Source organism: Athalia rosae, chromosome 2, assembly GCF_917208135.1.
Source record: "Athalia rosae chromosome 2, iyAthRosa1.1, whole genome shotgun sequence".
NCBI lineage: Eukaryota > Metazoa > Arthropoda > Insecta > Hymenoptera > Athaliidae > Athalia > Athalia rosae.
The window spans coordinates 4064333-4076188 of record NC_064027.1 but is presented as its reverse complement, the minus strand read 5'-3'; the positions used below and the strand labels follow the sequence as shown (position 1 = coordinate 4076188).

At 38.7% G+C, this 11856-nt stretch overlaps 1 protein-coding gene across 2 annotated transcripts in view; it reads right to left on the bottom strand.

Moving 5' to 3' along the window:
• Nucleotides 1–2837: 2837 nt before the first annotated feature.
• The window catches only part of LOC105692246 (choline O-acetyltransferase), a 35209-nt gene continuing 26190 nt past the window's right edge, over nucleotides 2838–11856 (bottom strand). Inside the window, exons 5-12 of one of the 2 annotated variants that reach the window (XM_020855998.2) lie at nucleotides 9733–9913; nucleotides 9045–9219; nucleotides 8229–8467; nucleotides 7269–7480; nucleotides 6992–7114; nucleotides 6700–6904; nucleotides 5091–5291; nucleotides 2838–4429 (exon numbers count right to left, since the gene is read on the bottom strand). In XM_020855998.2, coding sequence (XP_020711657.2) covers nucleotides 4220–4429; nucleotides 5091–5291; nucleotides 6700–6904; nucleotides 6992–7114; nucleotides 7269–7480; nucleotides 8229–8467; nucleotides 9045–9219; nucleotides 9733–9913 — 1546 coding nt within the window. In that variant the 3' untranslated portion in view covers nucleotides 2838–4219. The remainder of the gene's footprint in view (nucleotides 4430–5090; nucleotides 5292–6699; nucleotides 6905–6991; nucleotides 7115–7268; nucleotides 7481–8228; nucleotides 8468–9044; nucleotides 9220–9732; nucleotides 9914–11856) is intronic. The other variant, XM_020855999.2, reaches the window with a different exon arrangement.

Genomic DNA, 11856 nt, shown 5'->3' with positions numbered 1-11856 from the left:
ATACTTATAGTGTACGTGATCCACTGGATATCTGGATATTTGTATACCTATGTGATTATGTACGCGGCTGTTAGCCTGATATGCGCGTGATATTCTTGGCCACATTAAAGCGATCACAATTAGCGATTTGTATTTGGTTTCTACATTAGACCTATGTTTAATTGCTAATCATTCATAATAGTTAACTCGCTCAACACGTGACTAGGGTATAGTTGATTCAATACGCAGGATTTTTCTGGTACTCTCTGAATGTACTACAACCACGTAACAGAGACATCCTGGCATAGGTATGTACTTCTTGAACAACATCTAACAAATAATCGAATCGTTTTTTCGTATTTGCGAAAATCACACTTGAATTGTCAACTTCTGTTTTTATCCGAAATAATGATCATGAATAGCAGAGTCTAGTACACAATGTGCAATGTACACTGTGAAAATGTTTGTAGACGCAGATGAAATGAATCGTAGGCGGAATAAATTATTTCTGCGTTTACTTCGAGAAGATATCTGATATTCAAGGGCTTCGTTATACTCAGACATCAATTTTTTGTTGTTTGATTTGTCGACTTTTACTAAACTTTCATAGTAATATAGGTAGCGTGTGTTTCGAGTCATATCGCATGTATCGCTGCGGCGATGAATAAATTATAAATTTTTCTAAGCTATGCAACAACACACATTTATATTTCTAGATTTTAGTGTGTCAGCTATACGAACTCGATGTATAACTGACACTGAACAAATTTATCAATATATGTATGATTCGATTTTCCAAGGAACTCAAGTTTCTCTTTTCCAAACATAGGTACACACATTTACCTATAATATGCAGTACATACATATACTATGCAATATAATTCAATGATAAATTCAGTAACAATTACGTAAATTACATAAATATCAACGAAATTTATAGACCATTTTTTTTTAAATATAATCAACTTACAATGCTCGTCTGATCTACACAGTGATTATGATTTTAATTATACATTTCAGCGAACAAAATAATTATCTAAAATTGAATGCTCCTTCAATTTTCGGATTTGATTCAACAATTTATCATCAAAATTCAATGAAAACAGCCTTTGATATAAGAACATGGATAAATCAATCTTTCACTTTTTATCTTAAGATAGTTAACAAATCGTATGTGGGGCATTCCACGTCAAACGGGCTACAATTTTCAAAATATTTTTTGAACTTGATGAAACCTTTTCGGTAGGATTCAGTAGGATTTCTTCTGTATTTCTACGCGAAGTTATCCATTTTGTGATGAACAAAATCAATAACCACAAACAAACGTCTCGACGAGATTAACTCGTAGCTCAATTTAGTCGACGGATTCGTTTTCCTCAGAGCGAAATACGTTGGAAAAGTGTCATTTGATCAATTTTGAAAATACTTCATTTTTGGCCCCAAAATCGAAAAAATCCTTGGAATTTTGGCGATTTTGGGTCAAAAAAACGTATTTTATTTTATATGCTATTCTTATGTATTTCGATCTCAGGAATCCGAATCTGAAAGCCAAATTGGTCTATCTATGAAATTGACCGAGTTATCCCCATTTTTTCGCATTTTTTGGCATAAATTTGAGGATATCTCGAAGGGAAAAAATCGTAGCTCAATTCGGACAACGGATTCGTGTCCCTGAGCTCAAAATACATAAGAAAAGTGCCATACGATCGATTTTAAAAAATAAAAATTTTTGGCCAAAATTTGAGATTTTTCCAAGGGGTACCCCTTACGATTTTTTCAAATTTTGGCCAAAAATTTTTATTTTTAAAAATCGATCGTATGGCACTTTTCTTATGTATTTTGACCTCAGGGACACGAATCCGTTGTCCGAATTGAGCTACGATTTTTTCCCTTCGAGATATCCTCAAATTTATGCCAAAAAATGCGAAAAAATGGGGATAACTCGGTCATTTTTGAAGGTAGATCAATTTTTCTCCCAGATTCGGATTCCTGAGCTCAAATTACATTAATATAGACTATAAAATCAATTTTTTATTTTTGACCCCAAAAAGCTGAAAATTGACGATAACTCGGTCAATTTTAGAGATAGATCAATTTTTCTTCCAGATTTGAATTCCTGAGGTCAAAATACGTAAGAAAAGTGTCATACGAACGATTTTTTAAATACTTAATTTTTGCCCAAAAATCGACATTCTTTTAATTTTTATTTTATATGCTATTATTACGTATTTCTACCACAAATTGTAGCTATTGGTCAAATTTCGACTTTCGGTGTTAATGATTGGTCTGAGCATGGTTACAGAGACCTCTTAAGACGTCGAAAAGGTTCATCAAGTTCAAGAAATATGTAGGAAAAAGTGGTCCGTTTGACGTCGAATGTCCCATTGTATAAATAGGGCAGTGGATTCGTCATCCCACCGAGTATAAATATGATAAATCATAGAATTTGAAATAACGTAGGTATAATATTAGATAATCAACAGCGAAAACCTAACAGTGATGAATTATAACAACGATGAACACTTCCTTAATACATCTATTCAAATTCTCGTCTGCATGGTGATTTTCAATATTTTAAAATTAGGTAAATTATTACAAAATGTAATATTCTAACGATACTTTAGGTACCAAATCTGACCCAATCGTTCTATAGAACCGATCAGATAAGGAGAAGAGGGAAAAACAAGGGTACCTTAGCTAAAAATGGCAAAAATGGAAGCAAAATCGTCTCATAATAATATTTTATAGGCTACTAATAACAATCTTAATCTCTGGCCGAATTTATTACGATTTTGTTCTTATTTCCAACCAAGAATATTCTGGGGAGTTTTTTTTGTTTTTTTTTTTGGGTTTCTTCGTTTTAAAAGTTTGGAAAAACCCACAGGAATGTAAAAAAAAATCTCGATTGCTACAAAAATTAAACTTCAAGTAAATCAATTTTCACAGTTTCGTATATCGTCCGTCTTGCTGCCATTTCGCCTTTAATATATTATACAATACTGCTGCAACTTTAACTACATTTCTTAATTAAGGATGTAGCTGTATGCATAGGATATTTTATACGTTAGTGCGATCGACAGAGAGGAAGAGGGACAGAGAGAGGGAGAGAGAGAGAGAGAGAGAGAGTGAATAGTAACTACCGTTAGCTTAGATCGTGATCTAGGATAAGATTCGATCTACCAACCTACCTAAGAATTGGACAAGAGTTTACTGTGCGGGCGCCAATCAAGATATGTAATTGGCTACAACACTTAACGCTGCTGCAAATATCGACATGATCTCCGAGCTCTCAAATTTACAACCGCATAAATTGTGCACGCGCGATAATATTTTACATCTACATAGATAATCTGAAAACAAAAAAAAACTGTAACGTATTTAATGTATAATTCAATTTTCTTTCTTATGTATAATTACTTTCGCGTTCACCCATTTAGCGTCTATGCAACGAGTGAGGAACGATCTAATCGGAGATTGCAGAATATTGACGCGTGCGTCGTCCAAACAAGAGCTCAGCAATTTTTTTTTTTAAAAGACTAGACAACAGCTAAAATAACATTCGATCTATATTGCCTGCTACACGCTGCGACTATCATTAACTTGCATCGCTGATAATAATGATAATAATAATAATAATAATAATAATATATCATACTTGTAATTTTATATGTATATACCTATACATATAAGTTGTAAATATTTGTTGCAACAACGATAAATATTTCTATATAAGTATATAATATTTAACAAATAATCAATAAATAATATGTATAATATATGTGTATAGTATATATTGCGTTACGTCTACTCAGTTTTAAGATTAAATACTTTCAATGATATGTATCGAGTTACATTGACTTTGGTCTAAAGCTTTTTCTTTTCACTTATTAATTAAGTACGATTTCATTGCGCCGATGCACCGCAGCATCGTCAATCGGAATTGCAGTGCGATGCCCGCAAAATGATATGGAATGATAGAGTTAATTTTGAACCGACGACTAATCCTCGAAATTCGAAGGACTAGAATACCTTTTTATAAACAATCTGCACAAATAATCGCATTCCTTTGTCCGATATGACATAACGTTGCAAAAATGATAATCTAATCGAACTTTTTTCTCTTACAGCTGATGGCTCATATTATACCGCATTTAAATACTCAACTGCAGAGAGTTTTTCGCGCCGTAAATGGACTGTACCGTATTTTTTCGTCCTCTCTCTCTTATAATTAGTTAAGAACTCACTTCTGGGTAGAGTCCTGAAACATCGCAGCTGTGGCACGAAGGCTACATTCAAGTGCGTGAGCGAATCTAGATGTACTGGTACGACCGTCGCTGTGAAAGGCAGAAATATAAAAAGTTAAACCATTTTTACGGAAGTTGTAAGCGCACCCGTATCCCTCAGGAACGACAGGTCCGTATCCCGCGATAACGTCGTTCACCGTCGTTATCTGAAAACAAAAAAAATTTACCATAAAACTCAACACTACCGCAACAATCGGACGATGCGTCTTCGGCTGAGGTGCAAACAAAAAAAAAAAAAAACAACATCTCAGCGAAAACGAAGAGTTGAGATACCGAAATTTCGAGATCTAAACTTGGAACAATCGTGTTACACGTATGAAGTGTAGGGCCGGTATCATTCGACGGTCGCGATCCCGACTGTAGAGAGACTCTTGCGACGTAAAGCTGCGGGCTTTCATCTCCGCGGATGAAATGACTTCCGCCCTTAAGACCCTCGCGGGGAACTACTCCCCGGAATTCACGTGATCGCCGAGCGAACCCCCGTAACAATTGCATCCGGTCCTTCAACACACCCGGAAAACTGAAGCAATTGCCTTTGTTGCCAAATTGAAATGAATTCGAGGGTGAAACACGGTTTGACGGGGAGTTGAAATTTACCGCGCTACCGATTGTCTCCGGTACTGATTACCTTGCGTACGTTCGGCAATAATCGCCCTATTTTCAGATGCGTCGATTAATAATATTATTTCGAGTAAGTTTCTCTTTGTTCGAACGAACGAGGTGACAATCGTGTGGTGCGTTTGAACGCAAGGCGACAGCAGTCGGTATCAGGTGCGTTTAATTTTCATGCATCAGGTGGAAACTCACCTGCGAAGTCGACAGCGCAAAACGATTGACTATTCGGTACGCTTCGTCGGTAAATATTTCTGGAACCGGTTCGCCGGCTTCCTTGGCTGCTTCGCGTAATCCCATCAGGTGATTGTCGATTCCGTTTCCGGCTATATTATCGTTCATTTCTTTCGTCTGTCGTTTCACGGCCAGATCGAACAGATGACGTATCTGTTGGTCCTGAAATTTAATCGAATCGGTCACTTTTATTCGCGCTAAATGAGGAGGTGCTACTAGCTCATTGGCAGCTATAACGGTCATCGCAATGTGCTGGTCTATCGGCATACGGCAGATGTCTAAAATCTAATTTTCAGAAAGCATTCTCGGTAGAACGTGCGACAAAGACCGTAACGTAGCTAATTTATTTTCCCCCCCCACTACCCTGTTCATTTTTAGACGTAATTGAGTTTCGTCATAATCTTGATAGAAAAAAAACTGAGAAGAGTATCGGTATAGCGAACTTGAGAACCTTGTATTTATAAGAATAGATAAACGGAAAATGGTGGGCTGAAACAACAGGATGGTAATCGAGAAACAACAGTGCCCCGAGGGTTGGTGGGGTGGTTAAAGCGGAAAATAAGAAAATAAATGGGAAACTAACTCCCCATCGCCCCTTGTTCCCTGCATTCTTCTTGTCCTCGTATCTTTCGCTCTCTTTTTTTTTTTTTTATTTCTTTTTTCCTTACCCCCGCAGTATTTGCCAAAGGCTACGAAAAGATACATCGTCGAGCATTCTGTAAACAACTCCACCATAATGCAGCCGAGTAATTGGTTGGCTTTTTCGAGCCAGATCTCGCCTTGTTCTCTAACGGATACAAGGGAATCTTCGGTTTGCCTTTTTCAGCCCACAATTTCCTCTGTTTTTTTTTCTTCTATCCTACCGATCCTTCGACGATAAGGGCTCACGGTGATCGATTCAACCAGAAAAGTGATTCTAATTTTTTAACGATAAAATTATCTTATCCGTAATTGTCGACACTTCCGCTAATCAGCGATTAACCTCATGACCGGAGTGCAGAGACAATTCTTTTTTAATTTTTTCAATTTAAAACACCTGGCAAACGATTACATCGGGTATTAATGTAGAAGGATAAGAGTGAGAAGAGCGCAGACGTTAAGGAGTGACTAAGATTAACAAAATACGGGACTTAGCTGGTTACTTGAATATCGAATTTGGTTTCCGTGACATATGGCATAGAGTTGAGAGAATGTTTTACTTTACGTCTTATGGGACGGGGGTGCTACGGAGTCAGAAACATCAACGGCGACGGTAGCAGAAGTTATTCGCAAAAAACGAATCGAAAAACTCCTCGGTCGCACACAGGGGAAATGGCGCAATGTAATTTAAGTTTTTAAAGGCATGATCGAAAATGAAGTACGGATCATTTTTCTTCGCATTCATCAACATAGAATGTTCCTAATTCCGCACAATTTCGGAAGTCTGAGGCAAGATGCACGCGGACCTTCGAAGCTGAATACCAAATCAAAGTTGGATCATAAAATGTTTGTGGAATAAGGAAAACAAAAAAAAAATTGTTTCATCTATCGTTGCCGTTATTGTTGCTGTCTCGTATGAACCAATAGTTACACTGTAAATGGTGAACTGTACTCTTTTGGCGCCTTCTTCCTGTTGGGCGGCGGACGAGGGGGGTTGGCTACCGGGGTCGCCCTGGCACATCGCTTTCGCCCATTCCAATGCCTCGACGCTGGCCGATCGGATGCAATCAACCCTCCCCAACGCGAACCTCCTGAGACCAGCGCTCTCGTACGTTGCCACCGAGGTACCGTGGAGTCTGTAATAAAATTAGTCCGACTTGCATTCGTTTTCATTCCCCGCAGGAATTGCGGGAAAGTAAGTTGGATTCGTCGTCGTGGTTCACCTGAAATATGTCAGTTGAAGAACGAGTTGGACGTAGACGTCCGGGCTGACTTTGCATGATTTTATAAAGTCCCTGTTGTAGTCGGTGAAACGGAACACGCAGAGGTCAAGATCTTCGACCATTCTGTTTCAGGGAAAAGATATCCAAGGTGGAATTATTCAACATTCGTTGTTGAGAATCACACAGAGGAAGTGAACAACGCCTTCTTCCGGGTTGTTTCAAGATTCCGAAAAATCGTTAGCATTTTGGGGATAAATCGACTGAAATTGTTACTCACGCATCGAACGATGTCATCGCGTCTCTAATGTCGTTCAAGCTCTGCTCGGATAATGACCATTCCAATTTTTCCGGCGAAGGGAGGTGGCACAGAATGCTGCTTTGCTCCGTGGGCGACATACTGGCCACCTGGTTCTCCAGGGTTTCGATTACTCCGAATACTGCCGGTGCTTCACCCGCTGAATGTTCGTAATTTATGCCCCACGTTCCATCCTGTTTCGTACCGATTCCGAATTAACGCTTTACTTGAATATTTTGAAATTAATTTTTTTCTTTTAACGCAGAAAATAATTATCTCGATGTTGTACGCGTGGTATCAAGTGAATCAAACCACGGGGCGGAGTTGTGGATTTTTTTTTAATCAAAGGTAATAATATCGCCAGAATTACGAACTACATTTTTCACCGTAATGCTGCAATGTTCAAATATCACAGAGACATTCGACGGAGATTGAAGCAGCGAGCGAGACCGTTCAAAGTTCAAACTACTTATTGTCAGTGAAAATGATGAAAACATTTCGCAGCTCTGTTGAACGTATAACAGTGGCCAAGACCGAGTCTTGAATTAGTTGTGCAATGATGTAATTCATTCGTGTCAAGGTAATGAAGAGCGACTCGGCCCTTGCCTGCGGGATATTTGAGATGATGGCGAAAGAACTTGAGGAAATTAGCAAATTTGCATGCGAAACTTTTCTCGCCTCTACTCGTGTCACTTGAATTGATTAATCAGCAATTGGAAATCACGTGTACGAAAGTTCGTCAAATTTCAGAGCGGAAATTTTACTAATTTTTCGGAACGGCGCACATTTCACTTTCGCAACCTTTTTTCGCCCCCGATCGGACGTTCTTTGCCAGGGTAAAAAGGAAAAGCAGTAGTCCGTCTAAGAACGTTCGTGCTTAAAAACGACGATTCGATAATTTCACGTCGAGATAAACTTAGCTTACACCTGTCACAAGCTCACCTTTCCAAGAAATAGTTGAAGGGTTTTATCGTACCACCTATTAGCACCCAGATGCCTCGATCCTCCGCCGTGTAGCGCGTGATGGAACAGATTCGTTTCATCTCTGTCCCCGATCCAATGACCAACATCTCGGCTTTTACCGATCGGATCGTTGAACGTAGTCGGAAGTACATCGTCGTCGAGACACACGATGCACAAGCACCGTTCGAGAAGTTCCAAATTGTGTCTATTCTGTTCGTCTGGGTACAATACGATGCGAGTAAGTTTGCAAATTTCTATCATTCAGCGTCAATTTTTATCCGATAAAATATCGAATAAAAACGTGTAACCGATCTGATTAAAAATAACATCATGCGGATACGTCGCGAACCTGTGTGTACACGGGCATGTGTTCGGAAGGGCTCGTCAACGTTAACTTGTTATTACATTAGTTATTCGATTTAACCGACGGTCTAGGATTGCGTTAGGGTGGGTGAGGTCGGGTTACGGGTGAGGGAGTTAATGAAAGTTATTGCGAATATTGGTACGAAAGAGGATGGACGGATAATTATGAGATACGGTCTCGCGCGCCGGAGGTTTCAACCTGCTGCTCCGATCTAACGGGTAGTCGAAAACTCCGAGACCGTTCGACCGATTGAAAAATAATTATGAAAACGGAAGCGATCCTAATAAGGGTTGAAAAAATGCAGTCATATCGTTTAATTCGAAAAATTCCAAAATGTCGAAGTTCTGATAAGGCGACGCGTTTTTTTTTCTTTCTTTTTTCGCTAAATTAATCTCAGTGAAGGAGAATTATGAAAAACGATGGATGCTAACTTTTGACCAATTCCTCCCTTGCCGCAGCCCAAAGAGGCCTCGTCGCCGCTGTTAGGACTCCAACAGGTGGCGTCCTCGGGTCAGCTGGTATCTCCATTATCTTTAAAATTTGTTGAGTCAATTCGGCCTCCGTTAAACGGCCTCTGTCCGACGCTCTTACCGGAATGCTGTAGAACTGTAAACGAAAAACACAGTCAAATTGAACTCATATTTTAAATTAAATTTTATAATTTAGTCCATTAATTATCATACTACAGATATCAATTCACCGAGCGTGGGATTCTTTGTTATATATATTCAGTAGTGCATCTCGAAAACTTTCATAATTGAACGAATTATTTTTACAGCTTCTTCGACGTTATTATTCTTCGTTCTATTTATCGGAGGAAACAGCGACGAAGTTCAACAGCTCTGCCCAGCTTGCATAAAAAATGTTTTAAAAAAATTCAAGTTATCAAAAAAAAGAAATAGCCGCGGTGATCGGTGAACCCGTACAACTGCAATCGACTGGGCATATAGTCTGAATGATCAGGGCTTCAAAGTTCATCCCGGTAATCTTGGATTGCAAACTTTACCTACAACCAGACAACTGGATGCGTTTGTGCAAAACGTATAATCCATGCATTTGCTGAAATTTTCCATATTTCGTCGCTAAATAATTTTCTCTTTATTCATTCATAGTATATACCTGGTTATGATTGACTACGATTATGTGGTTCCCGGACGACGCTCTGTCCAACACCAATTGCTGATCCAATTCACGTCCCGGACGTCTATATTTGCTGAAGAGTTTGTATTGTTGCGCCATACACATCGGTGCCCCTAACTTCCCGTTCGTAGATCTTGAACGCTCCACTTCTAACTCACCCCTGAAAATATTGCAGAACTCGAATTGAAGAAGTCGTGGTCATAAAGTTGAATAGGGAAGAGAGAGAATATGCAGCTCGTCAAAAAGCTTGAGAAATTCCCTTCGTTGTAAAGATTAAAAGAAACGGAAAGTTTTACAACTTCGGTGAGAAAGGAGAGTACCCTTGGCGCTTGGCTCAGAAATTTATACTTCTCCTAATTTCGACGAATCTCCGCGATTTCTAATAAAATAGCGTATCGCAATCTCATCTGATTACTATCTTCGGGTCACTTGCTACGGATTTGAGATTCAATTTTCGCGTTTCAAAAATACGCCGTATTGAAACTAGGGCGGGCTTAATTTACAACTCAAATTACTACAAGATGAACTCGGCGTTATACAACGTGAATTAATTACATACGTAAAATCATTATACAGAGAAAAGAAAGTACGTAATAACGACGTCAAGTTTTTATTACAGTTGATAGAACTTATTTTAATTGCTTGTAATTTTTTTCTCTTTCACTCGGAATATATTCTGAAGATTCAGCCCCTTCGAATCGTTCGTCCCTAAGCTCGGCGGTTTTTTTTTTCTTCTTTTTTTTCGATCGTTCTCGCCGCTGCTGTAATGGAAATATGTAGGAGGGTGTCGGTCCTCCGGGTAAAATATGTGTGTAATATGTCATATGATTTTTATCTCTTTTATTTTTATCGTTGAAACATTTTCCAATAATATCGGCGACAAATTTTCCGATAACATAATTGCACTGGATGATATATTATCTATTCATGATAAATGTATCCGTTCCCATACATCCGACGGGCATTTATTATCCCGTGTAATTTCTTTCTTTTTCTTGTTCGAGAATTTTTATCCTAACCAGGTATCGCGCGATACGCGAACCGTAGATTACATCATTTGCATGAAGAGTTTTCAACAAGAAATTCTTCGTCGAATGGAAGTAATATTTTACTCTGTACGGTATGAATATATGTATGTACAGCTGCAGTGTTCGGGTACGTGTAAACCTGTGCACTTCCCCGTGTATCTGATTTTTTGTCGTCGTTGTTTTTTTTTTTTTTTCATTTATTTATCTTTTCTTTCTATCGCGTTTCTTTCTAGCGGGTAGAAATGAGAAAATTGTCGTTTATAATTCTGCATCGTCGTACCCGCGTTCGTAAGATATCTGCGTGTTAGGAAACATGTCTTCGTCCGTACCGGAGGATAGGAATAGCGCTGCTGTGCGCAAATTGTTAATTTAATGCAGTTGACGTTCGCTGTATTCTTACATATTATATTATGTTTCGAGAGATTTATTGTACTACAACAACAACATGCGAAGATATCGTATACAGCGGGTAGAATTTGACATAATTCTTTTAGCCGCACGATACTCGCAGTCGATCCTTTCTCTCGAAGCCAAACGGTTGAAATTGTAAATCTTCGCTTCGTTAATTAACGACGAAAATTCTGTTTCAATAATTTCTGAGGCCCATAAAACGCGTCGTGTATTCCATATATACGTGTGAGGCATGTATGGGATGGTGGTAAAAGAACGGCTCATTCCGAAACGTCGATACAATTTGAAAGCGCTAACGAATATTGTAGCACGGGACCGTTTGAAAAAACACCATTTCACGGTCCCACGGTTTTGGAGCAGCGAATGAGATTTTTTCCCATTGTTTTTCTCGGTTTCAATGAAAAAGAGTTTGCTAGGATTCGTTCGCGCGTTAACCTATTGTTCGGTGTTACAAATCGGACAATTCTTTTTTTTTTTGTGTTCTACTTTTTTTTTTTTTATTCTCGGCCCACCCTGTGTATCAGGTACGATACGTCGAAAGGCAAGGCAGCAGTTGTCACTCTCAACAAAATTATGTTTAGTCAAGTTCAATTACGTCACATCCAAGTATTCGTCTACTTTCGCGTGGCATGAGTCCGCCAATTACCAAGGATATGTGTTTTAA